This window comes from Salvelinus namaycush, unplaced genomic scaffold (genome assembly GCF_016432855.1).
Source record: "Salvelinus namaycush isolate Seneca unplaced genomic scaffold, SaNama_1.0 Scaffold112, whole genome shotgun sequence".
NCBI classification, from domain to species: Eukaryota; Metazoa; Chordata; class Actinopteri; order Salmoniformes; family Salmonidae; genus Salvelinus; species Salvelinus namaycush.
In genome coordinates, this window is record NW_024057809.1 from 267,719 (window position 1) to 292,429 (window position 24,711).

A 24,711-nucleotide genomic window follows, 5' to 3' on the forward strand; every position below is an offset into this window, starting at 1 on the left:
ATAAGGGATACATACTAAGTAAGGGTAGGCCTAATGCTCTCAAGAGAGGATGAGACTTTAGGGAGGAGCCACAACAAACCCAACATATACTAGTGTAAACTCTACATAATGATGTTAGGTAGCTGAGTAAGGGTAGGCCTAATGCTCTCAAGAGAGTATGAGAGTTTAGGGAGGAGATCATTCCATTTCTCTGCAATTGCCGCCACAACAAACCCAACACATACTGGTGTAAATGCTTGATGAGGAGTTTGTAGCTGAGGTTGGTTTATTGAGTGGCATCAATCACTTGGACTTAATTTGGGACTACAGAGGAGGGATAAAACAGTTATTGACATGATTGACTGCTTTTCTTTTTTCCTCTGATATGAGCCCCCCCAAAACCTTTTCCCTACAGTGGGTAACTATAGAAGGCTGAGCTGGACAATGGAAAAGGTCAAGGAAGAAAAATGGCAAGCAAACGTTGGCTAAGCTGGGGAGGCAGGTAGCCTAGTGGTTAGAGCGTTGGACTAGTAACCGAAAGGTTGCAAGATTGAATCCCCGAGCTGACAAGGTAAAAATCTGTCATTCTGCCCCTGAACAAGGCAGTTTACAACACACACATCACACATTCTTATTGCAAAGTCAGCCACTGTTCCTAGGCTGTCATTGAAAATAAGAATTTGTTCTTAACTGACTTGACGAGTTAAATAAAAGTTTAAAAAGTTGTTTTAAATACAAATAAGCTGGAGCACTAGCGCCAGCCCATAGCAAATGAATGGACTCAAACACTCGCAAAGCCCGTTTTGACTGGAGTGAAGCTTGGAGATCAATTTCACCTAAATGGCACCAAAAAAATGTATCCCTTTTTATTTTACCACTACAATCTGTTCTTAGGACGAAACTGAAAAACAACAACCCGTGTAGAAAGTAAACAGCTGCACCTCGATGGTGCCAGGTGTGCTTATGTCTGCATAACGAGGAAGAAAGAAAAAAATGGCTATTTCTGGCTAGCGGTCAATGATATACACAGTGTAACTTTGCAACAAGATTTGATGATTTTAGTCTCCCCACAAAGGTGATGCAGTTTGCTAGGGACCCTTTCTATACTGATGCAGGGGGAGATGTTTCTGTGAAATCTGACTTATTTTATTTAGTATATATTTTCTTAACTCTATTTCTTGAACTGCATTGTTGGTTAAGGGCTTGTAAGTCAGCACCTGTTTTATTCGGCGCATGTGACAAATAAAACTTGATGTTGATTCGCACGGGACTAGTACTTTCAGGTGACCAAAAAACATGAGGTTATTCTGGTTGGAATTAAAAATGACTGACATGGCAGATTTAGACAGGACAAAAATTACATATATGTTGTTTTGTGCTCGGGCACATAATTACATTACCCGACCTCTCCCCGTAAATCAACTTGTCGTCCTTAGCAGACACAAAAATACAAACATTAGGAGTTATTGTATTGTGCTAGTTAATTATTACATAGAACAATCATTTTTTGGAGACCCTGTCCTGCTATCAGCCTGTGATGTGTGTGTTGTAAAGTGCCTTGCTGATGGGCACAACGGTGGGTTACCGGCTTCAATATCCCTGTGTACTACCTACTGCTGTTTTGCCTTTGAGCAAGGGACTTCACCCCTAAGTGCTCTGCTCTGCCACAGCCCCTGTTCTGCTCCCAGCCTGTGACCAACAGGCAAAATAGTCACAGACATCTATGCACTAAGAGACTGTTTTTGTAGAAACTGACACACCCCTGGATGCTGAAACATAATCAACATTTTTAAAACACTGAAAAATCCCCTCAAATCAAAAAACGTGATCTAATGCATTGTATACATCTGGGGACCTACTGTATAAGAAAGCACACAGGAAATGCCTGGTGTAGCGTTTAGTTTTGAACATCCTATTCTGGTCAGATGCAGGACTGAACTTTTCAGGAGAAGAGCAAATCCCTCATGAGTTGGGCTACTAAATGAGCCCACAAGAGCCTAACTACTGAGTTCTTATTGATAATGTTTTTATTTCATATATTTCAATGTATTGTATATTTAGTTAACTTTTGATGTATGCAACAAGTGCACTGCATTCCAGTGCAATTGATGTTAGACTATAAATGTGTATTTGTGAAAGTGAAATAGTAAATGTGATAATAGAAAAAAATAAACTCATATTGATCTATGACTTTAGTAAAGTTCTTACCATAGGTTTTGGGCTGGACGACAATTCAGTTTTGATGACCTGAATTAAGTGAACCAAGACAACAATTAGACATCAATTACATCTTAGTAGTTAAGAGACACTGTCTGCATCACAACATATTGCATGACAGGGTAGTGAATTGCTCATCCTCCCGGCTCTTCCAAGATGGGTGGTAATTTCATCTAGCATCTTAATAAAGAGAGTTCCTCTCCTGTGTTTAATGAAGATGGGTGGTAATTTCATCTAGCATCTTAATAAAGAGAGTTCCTCTCCTGTGTTTAATGAAGATGGGTGGTAATTTCATCTAGCATCTTAATAAAGAGAGTTCCTCTCCTGTGTTTAATGAAGATGGGGGGTAATTTCATCTAGCATCTTAATAAAGAGAGTTCCTCTCCTGTGTTTAATGAAGATGGGTGGTAATTTCATCTAGCATCTTAATAAAGAGAGTTCCTCTCCTGTGTTTAATGAAGATGGGTGGTAATTTCATCTAGCATCTTAATAAAGAGAGTTCCTCTCCTGTGTTTAATGAAGATGGGGGGTAATTTCATCTAGCATCTTAATAAAGAGAGTTCCTCTCCTGTGTTTAATGAAGATGGGGGGTAATTTCATCTAGCATCTTAATAAAGAGAGTTCCTCTCCTGTGTTTAATGAAGATGGGTGGTAATTTCATCTAGCATCTTAATAAAGAGAGTTCCTCTCCTGTGTTTAATGAAGATGGGTGGTAATTTCATCTAGCATCTTAATAAAGAGAGTTCCTCTCCTGTGTTTAATGAAGATGGGTGGTAATTTCATCTAGCATCTTAATAAAGAGAGTTCCTCTCCTGTGTTTAATGAAGATGGGTGGTAATTTCATCTAGCATCTTAATAAAGAGAGTTCCTCTCCTGTGTTTAATGAAGATGGGTGGTAATTTCATCTAGCATCTTAATAAAGAGAGTTCCTCTCCTGTGTTTAATGAAGATGGGGGGTAATTTCATCTAGCATCTTAATAAAGAGAGTTCCTCTCCTGTGTTTAATGAAGATGGGGGGTAATTTCATCTAGCATCTTAATAAAGAGAGTTCCTCTCCTGTGTTTAATGAAGATGGGTGGTAATTTCATCTAGCATCTTAATAAAGAGAGTTCCTCACCTGTGTTTAATGAAGATGGGTGGTAATTTCATCTAGCATCTTAATAAAGAGAGTTCCTCTCCTGTGTTTAATGAAGATGGGTGGTAATTTCATCTAGCATCTTAATAAAGAGAGTTCCTCTCCTGTGTTTAATGAAGATGGGTGGTAATTTCATCTAGCATCTTAATAAAGAGAGTTCCTCTCCTGTGTTTAATGAAGATGGGGGGTAATTTCATCTAGCATCTTAATAAAGAGAGTTCCTCTCCTGTGTTTAATGAAGATGGGTGGTAATTTCATCTAGCATCTTAATAAAAAAAAGTTCCTCACCTGTGTTCTCCATGGCCAGTCTGAATCACCGTAACTATAAGTCAACTCTTCGCCAGCTACAATATCTCGAGTCGCGAAGAGGCACAAGTGTGGCTCATCGTTTGCTTGTATGGCCTTCATTTTGAGATTGTGTCTTTTGTGATCATCATTAACGAGTCTCCCAAGGGAGGAGTCTTCTTCAGATGCATCAATGCTGCATAGAAACATAACATGTCACAGTTTAATGAAGATATTGCAGCACAGGGTTTCTATTTCAGAAAAGGGGCAGAAAAGTCCCTAACGCGTTGTTTAAAAAAGGAGTGCAGATGCTCTGATAGCGAACCAGTTGGTTTGAAGACTAATATTGTTCCTTACTGTTTAGGTCAGGGACAAGGTCAAATTAGTATCTGGGCCTGAGATAGGCCAACAGTGCATATTGTGCCACCAACCATTTAAATGTCTGTCTCCATTTTAATGTTGTTGCTTTTTTTAGATCTCAAAAGGCATGAATATGTTTATTTTGTTCTCATCAATCCTACTTACCACCATGTTCTTCCTTTCCATTGGAAATGGAAAAGAAACACCTTTGCAGAATCATTGTACTGATCAGCTCGGACCTCGCCCTCCTGTTGTGTAAGCAGTTCACCTCGGTACTCCACAACAAAGTCTCCTTTGGATATGAATTCAGTGGCAAAAACTCCCCGTCCTTAGCAGACACAAAATACAAACATTAGGAGATATTGCATTGTGCTTGTCAATTATTACAGAGAATAATCACTGTCTGGAGGTCCACTCCGGTCACATGATCACCCCATTCAACTTGCCAAGCTTCTCCAAAAACAACTGTTCTCATAAAATGACCTCACACTGTCTAAAAGTGATCTCACACATATCACTGCCAATCAAAATGAGGTTCAGGTGTGCAGCAGGGGGTTTAGGGAGGGGGATGCGCTGCTCTGTCTTTCAAGAGGCTAGATTCAGTTGTCACTCTTACTTTGTCTTCTAAACCAATGATTGGTTTTCAAGGTGGGCCTTTTCAGGTGGAAGGAGATTTCAGATGGAGCATCGTGTGACTGCAGTGGACCTTTAAGAATCCTATGACCATAATACAAAGACATGGCAAGCTATTCCTTTAAACCTTTTTTCCTGGGTGACTGTGCCCATATATTCCAATTCACTGTTTCCCACTAACCTCTAAAATGTACATCTGATTCATCTAATTCATAGCTGTCATATTTAGGACTGTCAGAAATATATTCAATCTTCACCTTACCTTTAAAGATATTGATAAAACGCTGGTAAAGTACTGGTTTATCAATGTTTGATCTGATGTGATGCTCTGCATCCTCCATGGGCCGGAGCCGCCTGGAAGATCTCTCCGTCAGGCCAACTCAAATCCTTAATCTGTGGAATAAAGCAGACATTATAAACTGGGTAGTTTGGGTCCTGGATGTTGATTGGCTGAAACTGTGGTATATTTAAGAAATAAGGCACCTCGGGGGTTTGTGGTATATGGCCAATATACCAAGGTTAAGGGCTGTAACCAGGCAGGCACTCCGCGTTGCCTCTTACGTAAGAACAGTCCTCAACCTTTCCTTGTGCTTTACTGCTTAACTATACCAAGGCTGTCAGACAATCAACATTCATGGCTTAACCTACAATTTATAAGAGACATAATGTATGTTTGTTAGATGACTACAAAACAAGCACGTTAGAAGCAGTAAAAAATTCCATATGTGACTTTCCCTCTTCCACTCTGCTATGAGATGCAAGGTGGGGTGCACAACACCTGGTTTCCAGCCAGCCAACTTTAGCTGCTAAACTAACACCATCTAATGTTATCAAACTGCTACCGTCTCAAGTTCATCTATGGGGATCACGTGTCCCATTTAGCTGTCTATGCATGTTACTTATAACCACACTGATAGAATTGACTGAAATAGCCATAAAATATCAGTCTCTTTATCAACAGTTATGTTAACTAATCAAGCTACCCGCCCAAATGTCAACAAAATTGGCTCATTAGTGCATTAGCTAGATAGTGAGCGAATATTAGCACTAGCAACAAACAAGCTAACTAGGCTAACATAGTTCATAAACCAATACAACGATTTATGCTGGTGGAATTGTACTACAGCATGAAAATAACTTAACATATCATTTCAATTGTTGAAAATATGATATTGCTCACCTTTCTTTTAGGAACAGCGGGGACCTGCAGATGGGCCGCCCCGTGTTAACGGACGAGCTTCTCCAGATGAAAGTGATTTTCCCTCTCTGGCTCTGCGCGGTAAAGTGGAGTGGGGGAGGGGCAATCACAACGTGGGGACAGAGATAGTCATATAGGGGACGTGTCACCACAGTGGTGTGTGTGCATCTGTCAAGGCGCTGGAATCCTATACAATCGACATGACTGATGTTGATATTTCACTTGTGGAGTAAATATTCTATAGACCTAAGAAATAGGCTAATACATTGCAAAATGAATGCATTTCCCTCGGCCTATAGGTCATAGGAAACTTCAAGACACCAAAATGTACATTTTAAGGATTCAGAAATCGTATTGATTGATCCAGAAACACTTAGAAATAAGGTCAATAGGCCTTGGCTATTTTCTGACATAGGAAGGGCTGGCTTACCTGGGCTATTGCCCCTGGGCCCCGGAGAAATAAAAAAATATACAGTATGTAGTATATATTAATTTTTTACTGCAACCGCCAACCACAGGGGGATTCAGGAGCCCACTCTCAATGAGTGTAGAGGCCTGCTGCTGTGGACACTTTGTTATTTGTCAGATGGGGAGGAGAGGAGGTAGGGGGGCACTTGTTTAATTAATTGATTAATAAAAATATATAAACTGCATAATAAATAAATGTGACTAGTAAAATGTGTGATTCAGGAGCTGGGACCAAGCCCGTAGGGGGCCCAAGGGGAAAAACAAATACAAAATAAGTACTTTTTATTATTATTTTTTTAATCCAACCACAGGAGCCCGCTCTCAATGTTTAAAATACAACAGAGCATAATTTAACCAAAGAGGATCAATAGTTTCTACAAAAATAACTATCAAAAAGACATACAGTACATGTACTGTATCTGCCAAAATAAAAGAAACACCAACATAAAGTGTATTAAACGCATAGTTAAAATGAAATTAAATCAAATTGTATTTGTCAACTGCATCAAACACAACAGGTGTAGGCATTACCTTGAAATGCTTACTTCCAAACCCTTACTTACGTAAGCCTAGGAGTTGACGTCCCGATGGATAGGGATCAACCCGTAACGCTCGTAGTCGACATTGTCACACTGAACCCTTTCACGATGACTAAGCTCACGTTTTCTGAAGATGTCTAATACGTAGGAGCTCCCTCTGTCTTCCAGAGCGGCTTCGGGCAAGCTCCTTCTCGCAACGGAAAAGATGCTCTCTGGACCCGCTCGTAGTAGCTCTTGTCATCTCCCTGCACGGTCCTATCGGATAGCCCAAGGTGTCTGGACTATCAAGCGTTTGATGTCTGGTTCACGATACCAACGTGCTTTCCCGTATACTTACAAAGTGCGCAGCTTATGAGCCGAGCCTCCAGCATGGTCTGGATGCTGTTCAGAGCCTTATGTTGTCTGTGTAGCAACAGGCTGAGAGGCTAACAACCCTGAGCAACCTAAACCGAGGTGGTGGCTATTACCACTACTACCAGGACGACAGCGACGATGAGGACAGCGACGACGACAGTGATACCATATACCCCACTACCCTATCACATGGAAACACCAGCAGGATCACTGACATAGGGAGGCGAGTAGCACCTTCCTTTGTAAGTTCTAAATAGACAGTACACAGATAGATCCCTGTGCTGAATGAAATAGCTTCTGATTTCCTCTGGCGGTGATAACGGACCCTGGCCGTGTAGAACTAAGGCTGGGAATGCAACACAGAACCAGTGTCTACTGAGTAATCCACATAGATGTGCACCCGATCATAGGCAGTTCATTCTCAATTACTGTCACATCAATTGTCATCTTTCAAATAAACACAACCAAGATATATGTATATGCAAGACATATTTTATTTCAAGGCAATAGATATATAAGGCTGGCTGATACAAAAGGGTATACACATTACCCAGGTGTAATATGGTCAATTAAAGTAAGGTATAAAATCGTAAACATGTGACATTGAGAACATCACCATATTAATTTTTATCAGTCAGGGCCCATTGTCAAACAAGACCTAAAATAACCTTTAGGCATCATGTCACCACACGGTCCCACATGTAGACTCTTGTAGGCTGAGGTAACACTAGACAAACATCATTGCTCTACTTTAAAGGAAGCTGTAACACTGTGGTTGTGGACATGTGAGTGAGACCAATAACATCATCGCCACTGTTGTGGTAGGAGCTAAACTCCTCAACAATATCGATGTAATTACCTCCTGAATTACCGTCTGAGGGGCATGTGAACATGCTGTTGGCATTCCTGCCATTGAAACAGTAATTGCTATCATCTTTGGTCCGTTGCTGGGCCAGGTGAGGTGTTACTGTTTCCATCCCAATCCTGGAGGCCAACAAAGCTATGACATGGACCAAAGTAGCACCTTCACTGGGTTTACAATCTAACACAAGGTTAAGCCGCCTGTCTTGTGGTGACACGTACTGAGCTGTAAACCACCTACAAAGATAGAATACCATTCTTCTAAACTCTATGCTCGAGGTGAGGTTTCTCAGTGTGTTGTCAACAACTGTGACGACCTTAGACTGCCCTCTCCTGGGCAACAAAGTGCACCACATAGTCAAAATGATCTGTTTCTTCAAGACAAAACAGCACCAATGAAACCTGTAGGACCCAAGTGACACATTGAACAATCTCGGTAAGGAGTCATCAGGTCCGATCAGCTTCTCCGTTCTGGGAAGGGGACGGGTTCCCACCACAACGTGATCCCAGAACCCAGGTACATGAGGGATACAGACATATCTGTAGGCCACCTCTTCTGGCATTGCTTTGCTTACCCAGTACCTGAAGGACATGGTGTCATTCACTGTGATGAGATGGTTGAACGCTGCGTGGGAAGAGAACACTGTCAGTCTAGCTACATGATCAGGGCTCGTCATTGTAGTATAACATAGACATAGACAGATATATCTATACATGGAAATATACATACCTCTTCGCAGGGTGTCAACTCCAGAGGATTGCTCCTCATTCATAATCAGCTGCACATGGACGTTGACCTCCTTGTCAGTCTTGAACTTATCATCTATGTTGAGTTCCAGATCCCAGTCTCCTACATTCTCCAGAGCAGGGAAAATTGGCAAGGGTGTGGTGCTTAGAGTGGTATCTCTCTCTATTTATATCTCTCTGTCTCTCCCTCTGTCTCTCTCTCCTCTATCTCCCCCCCCCTCTCTCTCTCTCTCTCTCTCGCTCCCTCTCTCTCTCTCTCTCCTCTATCTCCCCCCCCTCTCTCTCTCTCACTCTCTCTCTCTCTCTCCCTCTCTGTCTCTCTCTCGCTCCCTCTCTCTCTCTCTCTCCTCTATCTCCCCCCCCCTCTCTCTCTCTCTCTCTCTCTCTCTCTCTCTCTCTCTCTCTACCTCTACCCCCCCCCCCTCTCTCTCTCTCTCTCTCTCTCCCTCTCTCTCTCTCTCTCCTCTATCTCCCCCCCCTCTCTCTCTCTCACTCTCTCTATCTCTCTCTCTCTCCTCTATCTCCCCCCCCCTCTCTCTCTCTCTCTCTGTCTCTCTCTCTCTCTCTGTCTCTCTCTCTCCTTGTGGACGATATATTGTGAAGGCGACAACCACTTTGTTCACTGTAACACAGTCTGCACAATACACAGCCGCAAGCACATTGCACGGGCCTGTTCAGCTGAATCAAGTAGTTGTTACAGATGAACGTTCTGTTGAACTTCTTTTTACACGTGGCGCATATAATCAACTGTTTCCTCACAGGGATTATCATCGCAATGGACGACACGGTAGCCCCGTCGCTGTACAGGTTATATCGGCTGGGACCAGGCACGGATTCTTCATAGGTGACAGATGCTTCGGATTGTGGTGGTGTGGGGAACAATGTCCTTTGCGACTGTAAAGATGTCACTGGCTTGGGTTTGCACACGTTGAACCCTCGTATATCAACGGTCTGCTGTGGAGTTTCAGGCACTTGAGATGCTGGTTGTTGGGGATGTAGGACCCGGGCCTCCTGCTGCGGCACTTGATGAAACGTTTCCAGATGCACCTCAACCTGCTGGGGCTCTAGAGGCTGTGCCGACTGTTGTTGTTGAAAGACATATTCACGACAGACCCTCTCAAGAGCAGCCATGGAGTTGTCTGGGTACCCGAGAGGGGCCATGTCACCAATACAGGCGTTGAAGGTGCTGAGTTCCACATCTGTAAGCTGGGTTACCTCATTACAGATGGCGCTTGAAGGTGGTTTCATAGTGGGAAGGGGATCGGTTGTGGCAGAAAATATTGAACCTGGACAAGAGTCAACGTTCCACTGTGGCCTACTGAAATGTGGCTCGGATGCTTGGGACACTTCACTCTCTTGAAAGGCATTTGCATATTCCACATCGGTTAGCATATCATCCGGAGCTCTCTCGGTACCCCTGTAACACAAGGCGGAAACAAGTCACCCCTCTACCCAAAGGCAATACATTACTATTCAGTAATAACACAATGTGTGTGATAGTTACACTTACGTGACACATGTCATGCTATCCAGGGCAGCAGTAACCTCCTCTGATGTATCACACCCAGACATGGCTGTCATGCTATCCACGGCAGCAGTAACCTCCTCTGATGTATCACACCCAGACATGGCTGTGATGCTATCCAGGACAGCAGTAACCTCCTCTGATGTATCACACCCAGACATGGCTGTGATGCTATCCAGGACAGCAGTAACCTCCTCTGATGTATCACACCCAGACATGGCTGTGATGCTATCCAGGACAGCAGTAACCTCCTCTGATGTATCACACCCAGACATGGCTGTCATGCTATCCACGGCAGCAGTAACCTCCTCTGATGTATCACACCCAGACATGGCTGTGATGCTATCCACGGCAGCAGTAACCTCCTCTGATGTATCACACCCAGACATGGCTGTGATGCTATCCACGGCAGTCTGAAGCTCCTTTGAGGTAGCACATCCGGCCCTGTTTACGTGCTCTGTCGCAGAGACAACTTCATCAGCCCTATCTTGATACCCAGGCGCAGCTAATACAATTGCATGGTCAACTCTACATTCAGGCACATTGTGAGACATTTCACATGTTTCACCAATAGGTTGTTGGAACGATGGTTCAGTTGTAGACTGGGGCTTGGGTACAGCAGACACTACCTCCTTGGTCTGAGTCTCATCAGAGTCTGGCTCCTTGGTCTGAGTCTCATCAGAGTCTGGCTCCTTGGTCTGAGTCTCATCAGTCTGGCTCCTTGGTCTGAGTCTCATCAGAGTCTGGCTCCTCGGTCTGTGTCTCAGCAGATTCTGGGGTCTGAGTCTCTGCAGACATAGTCTCAGCAGACACTACATCATTGGTCTGAGTCTCATCAGAGTCTGGGGTCTGAGTCTCTGCAGACACAGTCTCAGCAGACACTACATCATTGGCCCGAGTCTCATCAGAGTCTGGGGTCTGAGTCTCTGCAGACACAGTCTCAGCAGACACTACATCATTGGCCCGAGTCTCATCAGAGTCTGGGGTCTGAGTCTCTGCAGACACAGTCTCAGCAGACACTACATCATTGGCCCGAGTCTCATCAGAGTCTGGCTCCTGGGTCTGCGTCTCATCAGAGTCTGGCTCCTGGGTCTGCGTCTCAGCAGAGTCTGGGGTCTGAGTCTCTGCAGACACAGTCTCAGCAGACACTACATCATTGGCATGAGTCTCATCAGAGTCTGGCTCCTGGGTCTGGGTCTCATCAGAGTCTGCGGTCTGAGTCTCTGCAGACACAGTCTCAGCAGACACTACATCATTGGCCTGAGTCTCATCAGAGTCTGGGGTCTAAGTCTCTGCAGACACAGTCTCAGCAGACACTATATCATTGGCCTGAGTCTCATCAGAGTCTGGGGTCTGAGTCTCTGCAGACACAGTCTCAGCAGACACTACATCATTGGCCTGAGTCTCATCAGAGTCTGGCTCCTGGTCTGTGTCTCAGCAGATTCTGGGGTCTGAGTCTCAGCAGACAGCGGACACTACATCATTGGCCTATCTCATCAGAGTCTGGGGTCTGAGTCTCTGCAGACACAGTCTCAGCAGACACTACATCATTGGCCTGAGTCTCATCAGAGTCTGGCTCCTGGGTCTGAGTCTCATCAGAGTCTGGGGTCTGAGTCTCTGCAGACACAGTCTCAGCAGACACTACATCATTGGCCTGAGTCTCATCAGAGTCTGGCTCCTTGGTCTGAGTCTCATCAGAGTCTGGGGTCTGAGTCTCTGCAGACACAGTCTCAGCAGACACTACATCATTGGCCTGAGTCTCATCAGAGTCTGGCTCCTGGGTCTGCGTCTCATCAGAGTCTGGGGTCTGAGTCTCTGCAGACACAGTCTCAGCAGACACTACATCATTGGCCTGAGTCTCATCAGAGTCTGGCTCCTGGGTCTGCGTCTCAGCAGAGGTCGCCCCAGCTGGGGCCGACACAGGCTCTGTGTCATCTGTGGTGGGGGAATTAGGCACAGTGCATACCGTCCCAGAACAGGCAGCATCCTCTGTATACTGATACTCTGGCTCAGCAGATACACATGGTTCAGTATCAGGGTCTTGTTGGACTCCAGCCACTCTGGTACTTTTTTGTTTGATAGGTACACTATGTTTGACTGTAGAGGATACCCTTTCCGCGACATGTTTGGGTACAGAATTGTGACAGTCCTCCTTGTCATCATCGCTAGTGTGAACAGAGTCACTGGAGGAACTTGTGTTGCTTTCATCTCCGCTATCATCTGTACCAGGTTCTGTAGGTACTTTAGCCCTGATTCCACTGCTGGAGTCATCGCTTTCATCTCCGCTATCATCTGCACCAGGTTCTGTAGGTACTTTAGCCCCGATTCCACTGCTGGAGTCATCGCTTTCATCTCCGCTATCATCTCCGCTATCATCTGCACCGGGTTCTCTAGGTAGGTTAGCCTCCTCATTGGTAGCTGTGACATGGTGTAGAACCGCTGATGTGCTATTGTCTACTTCTTCACTGTTGTTTGGTCTCCTGTTGAACATCCAGGCCCTCTTTCTGCAACCACTTTTAACGCTCGACTGAGAACCAGGCTGATTGTAGGACATGTCGACCGATCTCTTCTTAATATTGTCCACAGTCACAGGTTTCTGATGTGGGCCAGTGGACGGTCTATGTGATCTAGGCATGCTGTGGCTTTGTGAAGCAAACCTGTTTTCATATCTGCCAATCTTTGCTGATGTGACGCTGCTACCAAGACCACCATTGCGGCCGCTGCTACAGGAGACTTCGAGACACAACCTTTGAGCATTAAGGCCTGTATTGGGTTCTTTGCTTCGCCTACGGTTGACAGAACTATGGGTCATGTCTCTGCTGCCGCTGGTGGTGTGAGCTCGGCTGTGGTCCCTGGGAGACTGGGCCCTGATGCTGTCCCTTGGGGGGTGGGACCGACGGCTGCCCCTGGTGGGCTGGGGCCAGCTGCTGACATTGTCATGATGTCCGTGTCTCTCACCAGTCTTGCGTTGTGTTTTGGCAGGTTGTCCTTCACAGGGATCCATTCCAGAGGTATACGGCGTTTCACCTTTGCTGTGGTAGGAGCATGACAAACGTTTTGTGGCCGTTTGTTGTACCGAGTTGGCGGTCCATCGTAACCCTTGGTCTTCGGTGACAGTCCTATGTCATGACTAACTTGTTGTAACCTGTTTTTGTCAGACCTACGTCTTAAGTCAAAGGGTTGGGGGTGTCTAGGGTACACAGGTACATTGTGTAGAACCAGAAGGTCGTGTTGATATGTGTTGTGGTCCTCTGTGTCATACAGCCTGTCATTAGAGGCTCTTTCATGCCACCTTCTCTGCTGTATGTTGTGCAAGGGAGAGAGTGTAGATTCCCTCAACCGTGTATATTCCTCAACTCTTAGGCCCATATTGGGATGCTGGTAGTACCATTCGCCTCTGTTATTGTATGTTGAAGAAACGTCATGTGACATTCTATCTTTTGTTTCTAATTATTGTTGTTTTGTAAAGTACTTCACACTAGCACTGGACCATGTCCATGGTTCAGCTGCAAATATACACTGAATTTTCCACTGTCTGTGTAACTAATCTTATATATGTAGCTGAGGCTCCTCCTAAAAGCTTCAAGGCCGTTTGAAGTAATCACCACAATGTGTCATCAGGTAGACTATATGTATCTTTCCTGTTTCACTGCTTAGGTGTCAACCTGAGGTGACCTAGTTTCAATGTCTCACTGTGGGTTGTGTATCCAACCACTGCTGTTTCTACGGGCTTCTGATACGTCCAACCACTGCTGTTTCTACGGGCTTCCGATACGTCCAACCACTGCTGTTTCTACGGGCTTCCGATACGTCCAACCACTGCTGTTTCTACGGGCTTCCGATACGTCCAACCACTGCTGTTTCTACGGGCTTCTGATACGTCCAACCACTGCTGTTTCTACGGGCTTCCGATACGTCCAACCACTGCTGAATTGTCCATTCCGATGTTATGCACATAACCTCGAAATGTCCAATAACTCCTGAGTCGCCCAACCGCTGTTCATCTAACATTGCTCATACAATCCAAACAGAGCTGACACCTCCGGCCGCAGCTGGGTCTTCCACCCGCTGTTCATCTGACATCGCTCATACAATCCAAACAGAGCTGACACCTCCGGCCGCAGCTGGGTCTTCCAACCGCTGTTATGCAGATGAAACTCACACTTTCCAAGTACAGATGACTCACCCAACTAATGTTATCTCCATGGGGCTCAAACACCCAGAGCAAGGTAGATCGTCCAACCACTGTTATGTATATGGGGCTCCAACACCCAGAGCAAGGTAGATCGTCCAACCACTGTTATGTATATGGGGCTCCAACACCAAGGTAGATCGTCCAACCACTGTTATGTATATGGGGCTCCAACACCCAGAGCAAGGTAGATCGTCCAACCACTGTTATGTATATGGGGCTCCAACACCCAGAGCAAGGTAGATCGTCCAACCACTGTTATGTATATGGGGCTCCAACACCCAGAGCAAGGTAGATCGTCCAACCACTGTTATGTATATGGGGCTCGGAACATCCAACGCCGGGGGGGTTTCAGCTGTTATGTCAATGAAGCTCAGACTGTCCAAGTGTGAATGATTCACCCAGCTACTGCTATCTCCATGGTGAGCAAACATCCACACCAGATAGGTCATTCTATTAGCTATGTCAACTACAGAATAACAAGCTTTTCTGTTTGGGAGTCTAAGGTGGGAGCTGTTAGTAGCTGATTGACTTTGGACCTGTTGCCGTGCCACCCAAACACGATCTGGTGTAAACAAGGTAACCTTATCTATAAGCCATGTTTGTTCATCCAGCACATTTTCGCTGTGAACAGATACAATAAAGGCGACCTGCATGGGAACATTAGAAAGTGTCTACCGGTTACACATTTAAATGATGGTGAGTGATAATGATGACTCTACAAATAAATGGTCACAGGTCTATTAAAACAGTATCAAGATATCAGGTCAGTGCAGTAATTACGCCATAATCCAGGCCACTGAGTAACTGAAACAACCAGGAATAACATCATTTATTGTTGGCAGGTAAAAGATTTGGATGTTGTTACTGGTAATTACAAAAAGGCTGTACTTCATTATAATGAAAGTCTACTTAGCCCGTGTGTGTGTGTGTGTGTGTGTGTACGTGTGTGTGTGTGTGTGTGTGTGTGTGTGTGTGTGTGTGTGTGTGTGTGTGTGTGTGTGTGTGTAGAGACATGCACAGCATACATTGTTGTCACTCGGGTTTATTGACCAGTTTATCACAAAACAAAGCAGTGGTACATATCACCAAGCTATAGCTCAATAGAGACATTTTGCAATGGCACATTTATAGAACTAATACTGTTCAGTGTAGTAAAAACAGTTTATCATTGACTACATATCCTAGGGACTGAGGCCGGCTATGTACGTTTTCAACTGGTCTGCCAGGCTGTTTTGGTTCATTTCCCTCAGTGTTTTGTAAATGGTATCCAGGTAACTGGTCATGTTGAACATGTTCCTTCAGCACTTTTTGCAGGTCAGTTGGTGTTTCTGATAAGCTCCGCCGTGCTGCTTGGTAGTTTCAATGTCCATATGAATCTTTTCAACTGTCCTCTGTCAAGGTCGCAAAGTATATTCAACACCTTCTCTGTCACCTTGATGTTTATTGATAACCTTGCCGCGTGTAGCGAAGGCCACAGGTTGTAGCTGACTTGAGGTGTGAGTACAGTCACTGTCTTTGACGTGCTTCACCAGGTCATTGCGACCAATTTTCTTGAGCAGGGTGTTCAACCCTGCCCGTGCTGCAGCTCCGTAATGCAATGCCATAACATCTGCTAACCCGGTTCTATCTGTCACATATTGCAGGTCCAGAGCACTGATGCGGTGTCGATGCGTGATCTCTATCTCGCTCATAACAAACTTCATCTTCTCAATATCATCACGGGTTATATTGTCCCAAAAAATTGAGACTATTTCCTTAGGTGACATAACATTACCATTACCTACTGAGGATGATCCAGGGTAATTTTCCCATGTTGCCATCAAGCTATTACTAGTAATACCTCCCTTACTTCTGGCAGTGTCAATCAGGGCCCGGCCCTTGTCATGAGTACCTCCTATAGACTGGATACTTTCCAACTCTCCATTGTTTAGCATCCTTTGTGCAAAGAGAACATCTGCAATATGGTCCAACATCTTCATCTTGGCAGCATCTATGTAGCTGAGTCTTTTCTTGTAAAGGACATTCATGGTATCGGCTATTCGGTATGTGACACAGGAACAGCTTGTTGAAATATACAACTGCACGTTGGCTCTGCTAGACCTCTGCTTATGACCAACTTTAGTGTTCTGTGTTTTAGAGAAACATCATGACCAACTTTAGTCTTTACTGTTTTAGAGAAACATCATGACCAACTTTAGTGTTCTGTGTTTTAGAGAAACATCATGACCAACTTTAGTGTTCTGTGTTTCAGAGAAACATCATGACCAACTTTAGTCTTTACTGTTTTAGAGAAATATCATGACCAACTTTAGTGTTCTGTGTTTTAGAGAAACATCATGACCAACTTTAGTGTTCTGTGTTTCAGAGAAACATCATGACCAACTTTAGTCTTTACTGTTTTAGAGAAACATCATGACCAACTTTAGTCTTTACTGTTTCAGAGAAACATCATGACCAACTTTAGTCTTTACTGTTTCAGAGAAACATCATGACCAACTTTAGTCTTTACTGTTTCAGAGAAACATCATGACCAACTTTAGTCTTTACTGTTTTAGAGAAACATCATGACCAACTTTAGTCTTTACTGTTTCAGAGAAACATCATGACCAACTTTAGTGTTCTGTGTTTTAGAGAAACATCATGACCAACTTTAGTGTTCTGTGTTTTAGAGAAACATCATGACCAACTTTAGTGTTCTGTGTTTTAGAGAAACATCATGACCAACTTTAGTGTTCTGTGTTTCAGATAAACATCATGACCAAGTTCTGACCTTGAAGCAGTTCAGACTTTCTACCCTCCCTCTCTCTCTTTCCCTCTGTTCTGACTCTCCCCCCTCTCTCTCTGTCCCTCTGTTCGGACTCTACCCTCTCTCTCTTTCCCTCTGTTCTGACTCTCTACCCTCCCTCTCTCTCTTTCCCTCTGTTCTGACTCTCTACCCTCCCTCTCTCTCTCTTTCCCTCTGTTCTGACTCTCTACCCTCCCTCTCTCTCTTTCCCTCTGTTCTGACTCTCTACCATCCCTCTCTCTTTCCCTCTGTTCTGACTATCTACCCTTCCTCTCTCTCTCTTTCCCTCTGTTCTAACTCTCCCCTCCCTCTCTCTCTCTTTTTCCCTCTGTTCTGACTCTCTCCCTTCCCTCTCTCTCTCTTCCCCTCTGTTCTGACTCTCTACCCTCCCTCTCTCTCTCTTTCCCTCTGTTCTGACTCTCTACCTTCCCTCTCTCTCTCTTTCCCTCTGTTCTGACTCTCTACCCTCCCTCTCTCTCGCTTTCCCTCTGTTCTGACTCTCTACCCTCTCTCTCTTTCCCTCTGTTCTAACTCTACCCTCCCTCTCTCTCTCTTCCCCTCTGTTCTGACTCTCTCCCCTCCCTCTCTCTCTTTCCCTCTGTTCTAACTCTCCCCTCCCTCTCTCTCTCTCTTTCCCTCTGTTCTGACTCTCTACCCTCCCTCTCTCTTTCCCTCTGTTCTGACTCTCTACCCTCCCTCTCTCTTTCCCTCTGTTCTGACTCTCTACCTTCCCTCTCTCTCTCTCTTTCCCTCTGTTCTGACTCTCTACCCTCCCTCTCTCTCTTTCCCTCTGTTCTGACTCTCTCCCCTCCCTCTCTCTCTCTTTCCCTCTGTTCTGACTCTCTACCCTCCCTCTCTCTCTCTTTCCCTCTGTTCTGACTCTCTACCCTCCCTCTCTCTCTCTTTCCCTCTGTTCTGACTCTCTACCCTCCCTCTCTCTCTCTTTCCCTCTGGTCTGACTCTCTCCCCTCCCTCTCTCTCTCTCTTTCCCTCTGTTCTGACTCTCTCCCCTCCCTCTCTCTCTCTTTCCCTCTGTTCTGACTCTCTCCCCTCCCTCTCTCTCTCTTTCCCTCTGTTCTGACTCTCTCCCCTCCCTCTCTCTCTCTTTCCCTCTGTTCTAACTCTACCCTCCCTCTCTCTCTTTCCCTCTGTTCTGACTCTCTACCCTCCCTCTCTCTCTCTTTCCCTCTGTTCTGACTCTCTACCCCCCCTCTCTCTCTTTTCCTCTGTTCTGACTCTCTACCCTCCCTCTCTCTCTCTTTCCCTCTGTTCTGACTCTCTACCCTCCCTCTCTCTCTTTCCCTCAGTTCTGACTCTCTACCCTCACTCTCTCTTTCACTCTGTTCTGACTTTCTACCCTCCATCTCTCTCTCTTTCCCTCTGTTCTGACTCTCTACCCTCACTCTCTCTCTCTCTTTCCCTCTGTTCTGACTCTCAACTCACTCTCTCCCTCTTTCCCTCTGTTCTGACTCTCTACCCTCCCTCTCTCTCTTTCCCTCTGTTCTGACTCTCTACCCTCTCTCTCTCTCTTTCCCTCTGTTCTGACTCTCTACCCTCCCTCTCTCTCTTTCCCTCTGTTCTGACTCTCTCCCCTCCCTCTCTCTCCCTCTGTTCTGACTCTCTCCCCTCCCTCTCTCCCTCTGTTCTGACTCTCTACCCTCCCTCTCTCTCTTTCCCTCTGTTCTGACTCTCTACCCTCACTCGCTCTCTCTTTCCCTCTGTTCTGACTCTCTACCCTCCCTCTCTTTCCCTCTGTTCTGACTCTCTACCCTCCCTCTCTCTCTCTTTCCCTCTGTTCTGACTCTCTACCCTCCCTCTCTCTCTCTTTCCCTCTGTTCTGACTCTCTCCCCTCCCTCTCTTTCCCTCGGTTCTGACTCTACCCTCCCTCTCTCTCTCTTTCCCTCTGTTCTGACTCTCTACCCTCCCTCCCTCTCTCTTTCCCTCTGTTCTGACTCTCCCCTCCCTCTCTCTCTCTTCCCCTCTGTTCTGACTCTCTCCCCTCCCTCTCTCTCTTTCCCTCAGTTCTGACTCTCTACCCTCACTCTCTCTTTCACTCTGTTCTGACTTTCTACCCTCCATCTCTCTCTCTTTCCCTCTGTTCTGACTCTCTACCCTCACTCTCTCTCTCTCTCTTTCCCTCTGTTCTGACTCTCAACTCACTCCCTCCCTCTTTCCCTCTGTTCTGACTCTCTACCCTCCCTCTCTCTCTTTCCCTCTGTTCTGACTCTCTACTCTCTCTCTCTCTCTTTCCCTCTGTTCTGACTCTCTACCCTCCCTCTCTCTTTCCCTCTGTTCTGACTCTCTACTCTCTCTCTCTCTCTTTCCCTCTGTTCTGACTCTCTACCCTCCCTCTCTCTCTTTCCCTCTGTTCTGACTCTCTCCCCTCCCTCTCTCTCTCTTTCCCTCTGTTCTGACTCTCTCCCCTCCCTCTCTCCCTCTGTTCTGACTCTCTACCCTCCCTCTCTCTCTTTCCCTCTGTTCTGACTCTCTACCCTCCCTCTCTCTCTTTCCCTCTGTTCTGACTCTCTACCCTCCCTCTCTCTCTTTCCCTCTGTTCTGACTCTCTCCCCTCCCTCTCTCTCTCTTTCCCTCTGTTCTGACTCTCTCCCCTCCCTCTCTCCCTCTGTTCTGACTCTCTACCCTCCCTCTCTCTCTTTCCCTCTGTTCTGACTCTCTACCCTCCCTCTCTCTCTTTCCCTCTGTTCTGACTCTCTCCCCTCCCTCTCTTTCCCTCTGTTCTGACTCTACCCTCCATCTCTCTCTCTTTCCATCTGTTCTGACTCTCTACCCTCCCTCCCTCTCTCTTTCCCTCTGTTCTGACTCTCCCCTCCCTCTCTCTCTCTTCCCCTCTGTTCTGACTCTCTCCCCTCCCTCTCTCTCTTTCCCTCTGTTCTAACTCTCCCCTCCCTCTCTCTTTCCCTCTGTTCTGACTCTCTACCCTCCCTCTCTCTTTCCCTCTGTTCTGACTCTCTACCTTCCCTCTCTCTCTCTCTTTCCCTCTGTTCTGACTCTACCCTCCCTCTCTCTCTTTCCCTCTGTTCTAACTCTACCCTCCCTCTCTCTCTCTTTCCCTCTGTTCTGACTCTCTCCCTTCCCTCTCTCTCTTTCCCTCTGTTCTGACTCTCTACCCCCCCTCTCTCTCTCTTTCCCTCTGTTCTGACTCTCTCCCCTCCCTCTCTCTCTTCCCCTCTGTTCTGACTCTCTCCCCTCCCTCTCTCTCTCTTTCCCTCTGTTCTAACTCTACCCTCCCTCTCTCTCTTTCCCTCTGTTCTGACTCTCTACCCTCCCTCTCTCTCTTTTCCTCTGTTCTGACTCTCTACCCTCCCTCTCTCTCTCTTTCCCTCTGTTCTGACTCTCTACCCTCCCTATCTCTCTTTCCCTCAGTTCTGACTCTACCCTCACTCTCTTTCACTCTGTTCTGACTTTCTACCCTCCCTCTCTCTCTCTTTCCCTCTGTTCTGACTCTCTACCCTCCCTCTCTCTCTTTCCCTCTGTTCTGACTCTCTACCCTCCCTCTCTCTCTTTTTCCCTCTGTTCTGACTCTCCCCTCCCTCTCTTTCCCTCGGTTCTGACTCTCTACCCTCCCTCCCTCTCTCTCTCTTTCCCTCTGTTCTGACTCTCCCCTCCCTCTCTCTCTTTCCCTCTGTTCTGACTCTCTACCATCCATCTCTCTCTTTTCCTCTGTTCTGACTCTCTACCATCGATCTCTCTCTCTCTTTCCCTCTTTTCTGACCCTCTACCATCCATCTCTCTCTCTCTTTCCCTCTTTTCTGACCCTCTACCATCCATCTCTCTCTCTCTCTCCCTCTGTTCTGACCCTCTACCCTCCCTCTCTCTCTCTTTCCCTCTGTTCTGACTCTCTACCCTCCCTCTCTCTCTTTCCCTCTGTTCTGACTCTCTACCCTCCCTCTCTCTCTCTTTCCCTCTGTTCTGACTCTCTACCCTCCCTCTCTCTTTCCCTCTGTTCTGACTCTCTACCCTCCCTCTCTCTTTCCCTCTGTTCTGACTCTCTACCCTCCCTCTCTCTCTCTCTTTCCTTCTGTTCTGACTCTCTACCCCCCCCTCTCTCTCTTTCCCTCTGTTCTGACTCTCTCCCCCCCCTCTCTCTCTTTCCCTCTGTTCTGACTCTCTACCCTCCCTCCCTCTCTCTTTCCCTCTGTTCTGACTCTCTACCCTCCCTCTCTCTCTTTCCCTCTGTTCTGACTCTCCCCCTCCCTCTCTCCCTCTGTTCTGACTCTCTACCCTCCCTCTCTCTCCCTCAGGGCTCCAGATCCTCTATCAGTTCTGACTCTCTACCCTCCCAGTATAGTATACACAGACTGGACAACAGGACAATGATCCTAAGCCCGGACTTGAACCCGATCGAACATCTCTGGAGAGACCTGAAAATAGCTGTGCAGCGACGCTCCCCATCCAACCTGACAGCTTGAGAGGATCTGCAGAGAAGAATGGGAGAAACTCCCCAAATACAGGTGTGCCAAGCTTGTAGCGTCATACCCAAGAAGACTGGAGTCTGTAATCGCTGCCAAAGGTGCTTCAACAAAGTACTGAGTAAAGGGTCTGAATACTTATGTAAATGTGATATCCAAGTTTTTTTTAAATAAAAATGTGCACACATAAAATACAGTTTTTGCTTTGTAATTCTGGGTTATTGTGTGTAGATTGATGAGGGACAAAAACAATGTAATCCATTTTAGAATAAGGCTGTAACGTGACAAAATGTGGAAAAAGTCAAGGGGTCTGAATACTTTCTGAATGCACTGTATATCAGTATATTAGACTCTCTCTCTCTGCAGTGATGTTGTTTTCATCACTTCTGGTTTAACACTGACATCAAGTGGTGATTGTCCAAACTGCACCCCTGTTAAGATATAAAGCGAGAGAGAGCAGAGAGAGCAGAGTAGAGAGAGAGCAGAGAGAGAGAGCAGAGCAGAGAGAGAAGAGAGCAGAGAGAGGGAGAGCAGAGAGCAGAGAGTGTGGGAGAGAGAGCAGAGAGAGAGAGAGAGAGAGAGAGAGAGAGTGTGAGAGAGAGAGAGAAGAGAGTGTGAGAGAGAAGAGAGCAGAGAGAGAAGAGAGAGAGCAGAGAGTAGAGGGAGAGCAGAGAGTAGAGGGAGAGCAGAGAGAGAGCAGAGAGCAGAGTGTGAGAGAGAAAAGAGAGCAGAGTGTGTGAGAGAGAGAGAGAGAGAGAGAAGAGATCAGAGCACAGAGAGAGAGAGCAGAGAAAAGAGAGAGCAGCAGAGCAGAGAGCAGAGAGGGCAGAGGACAGAGAGAGAGCAGCGAACAGAGAGAGAGCAGAGAGCAGAGAGCAGAGCACAGAGAGAGAGGGCATAGCAGAGAGCAGAGAGAGCAGGGAAAAGAAAGAGAGCAGAAAGCAGGCTGAGAGAGCAGAGAGAGAGCAGAGCAGAGAGAGAGAGCAGAGAGCAGAGAGAGAGAGCAGAGAGAGAGAGCAGAGAGAGAGCAGAGAGAGAGAGCAGAGAGTAGGCTGAGAGAGCAGAGAGAGAGCAGAGAGCAGAGAGTAGGCTGAGAGATAGCAGAGGGCATCAGAGAGAGAGGGAGAGAGCGGAGAGCAGGCTGAGAGAGCAAAGAGAGAGAGGGTAGAGAGAGCAGAGAAACGAGAGCGAGAGAGAGAGCAGAGAAAAGAGAGCAGCAGAGCAGAGAGAGAGCAGAGAGCAGAGAGAACAAAGGGCAGAGAGAGAACAGAGAGAAGAGAACGAGAGCAGAGGGAGTGAGAGAGCAGAGAACGAGAGCAGATAAAAGAGAGAGAGCAGAGAACGAGAGCAGAGAAAAGAGAGAGAGCAGAGAACGATAGCAGAAAGAGAGAGAGCAGAGAGAGCAGAGAGGGGAGAGAGAGCGTAGAAAGAGAGAGAGAGCAGAAAGAGAGAGAGAGTAGAGAGAGAAGAGAGTGTGAGAGAGAAGAGAGCAGAGAGAGAAGAGAGAGAGCAGAGAGTAGAGGGAGAGCAGAGAGAGAGAAGAGAGCAGAGTGTGAGAGAGAAAAGAGAGCAGAGTGTGTGAGAGAGAGAGAGAGAAGAGAGCAGAGCACAGAGAGAGAGAGCAGGGAAAAGAGAGAGAGAGCAGCAGAGCAGAGAGCAGAGAGAGAGCAGAGGACAGAGAGAGAGCAGCGAACAGAGAGAGAGCAGAGAGAAGAGAGCAGAGCACAGAGAGAGAGGGCATAGCAGAGAGCAGAGAGAGCAGGGAAAAGAAAGAGAGCAGAAAGCAGGCTGAGAGAGCAGAGAGAGAGCAGAGCAGAGAGAGAGAGCAGAGAGCAGAGAGAGAGAGCAGAGAGAGAGAGAGAGAGAGAGAGCAGAGAGAGAGCAGAGAGAGAGAGCAGAAAGCAGGCTGAGAGAGCAGAGAGAGAGAGAGAAGAGAGCATGCTGAGAGAGTGCAGAGAGAGAGAGCACAGAGAAGAGAGCAGGCTGAGAGAGCAAAGAGAGAGAGGGTAGAGAGAGCAGAGAAACGAGAGCGAGAGAGAGAGCAGAGAAAAGAGAGCAGCAGAGCAGAGAGAGAGCAGAGAGCAGAGAGAACAAAGGGCAGAGAGAGAACAGAGAGAAGAGAACGAGAGCAGAGGGAGTGAGAGAGCAGAGAACGAGAGCAGATAAAAGAGAGAGAGCAGAGAACGAGAGCAGAGAAAAGAGAGAGAGCAGAGAACGATAGCAGAAAGAGAGAGAGCAGAGAGATCAGAGAAAAAAGAGAGAGCAGCAGAGCAGAGAGAGCAGAGAACATAGAGAGAGCAGAGCAGAGAGAACAGAGAGAGAGAGCAGAGCAGAGAGCAGAGAGAGCAGATAGAGAGAAGAGAGAGAGCAGAGAACAGAGAGAGAGAGCAGAGAGAGAGAAGAGAGAGAGCAGAGAACAGAGAGAAGAGAGAGAGCAGAGAGAGCAGAGGGAGAGATAGAGCAGAGACAGAGAGAGCAGAGAACAGAGAGAGAGCAGAGAACAGAGAGCAGAGAAAGGGCAGAGAGAGCAGAGAACAGAGAGAGAGCAGAGAGAGAGAGAAGAGAGAGAGAGCAGAGAACAGAGAGAGAGCAGAGAGAGAAGAGGGAGAGAGAGAGCAGAGAACAGAGAGAGCAGAGAGAGAGAGCAGAGAGAGCAGAGAAAGAGAGAGCAGAGAGAGAGCAAAGATCAGAGAGAGCAGAGAGAGAGCAGAGAGAGAGCAGAGAGAGAGCAGAGAGAGAGCAGAGAGAGAGCAGAGAGAGAGAGCAGAGGGAGAGAGAAAGGAGAGAGCAGAGAGAGAAAGGGAGCAGAAAGAACAAAGAGAGAGAGCAGAGAGAGAGAGCAGAGAACAGAGAGCAGAGCAGAGAGCAAAGAGAGAGAGCAGAGCAGAGAGAACAGAGAGAGCAGAGAACAGAGAGAGAGAGCAGAGAGAGAGCAGAGAGAGAGAAGAGAGAGAACAGAGAGAGAGCAGAGAGAGCAGAGAGGGCAGAGAGGGCAGAGA

The 24,711-nt window shown here is 46.5% G+C and overlaps 2 protein-coding genes across 2 annotated transcripts; both read right to left on the bottom strand.

Annotated features, from left to right (window-relative positions):
- Nucleotides 1-2,086: 2,086 nt before the first annotated feature.
- LOC120035867 (histone-lysine N-methyltransferase set-1-like) lies at nt 2,087-6,024 on the bottom strand. The gene is made up of 5 exons (XM_038982328.1): nt 5,790-6,024; nt 4,872-5,002; nt 4,142-4,304; nt 3,620-3,812; nt 2,087-2,226 (listed from the first exon to the last, which is right to left on the bottom strand). The coding sequence occupies exons 2-5, from the start codon at nt 4,948-4,950 to the stop codon at nt 2,164-2,166; spliced, it is 498 nt and encodes a 165-aa protein (XP_038838256.1). The 5' UTR covers nt 4,951-5,002; nt 5,790-6,024; the 3' UTR covers nt 2,087-2,163.
- A 1,861-nt stretch (nt 6,025-7,885) lies between these two features.
- Nucleotides 7,886-8,934, bottom strand: LOC120035866. The gene is made up of 2 exons (XM_038982327.1): nt 8,760-8,934; nt 7,886-8,654 (listed from the first exon to the last, which is right to left on the bottom strand). The coding sequence occupies exons 1-2, from the start codon at nt 8,800-8,802 to the stop codon at nt 7,915-7,917; spliced, it is 783 nt and encodes a 260-aa protein (XP_038838255.1). The 5' UTR covers nt 8,803-8,934; the 3' UTR covers nt 7,886-7,914.
- Nucleotides 8,935-24,711: the final 15,777 nt, after the last annotated feature.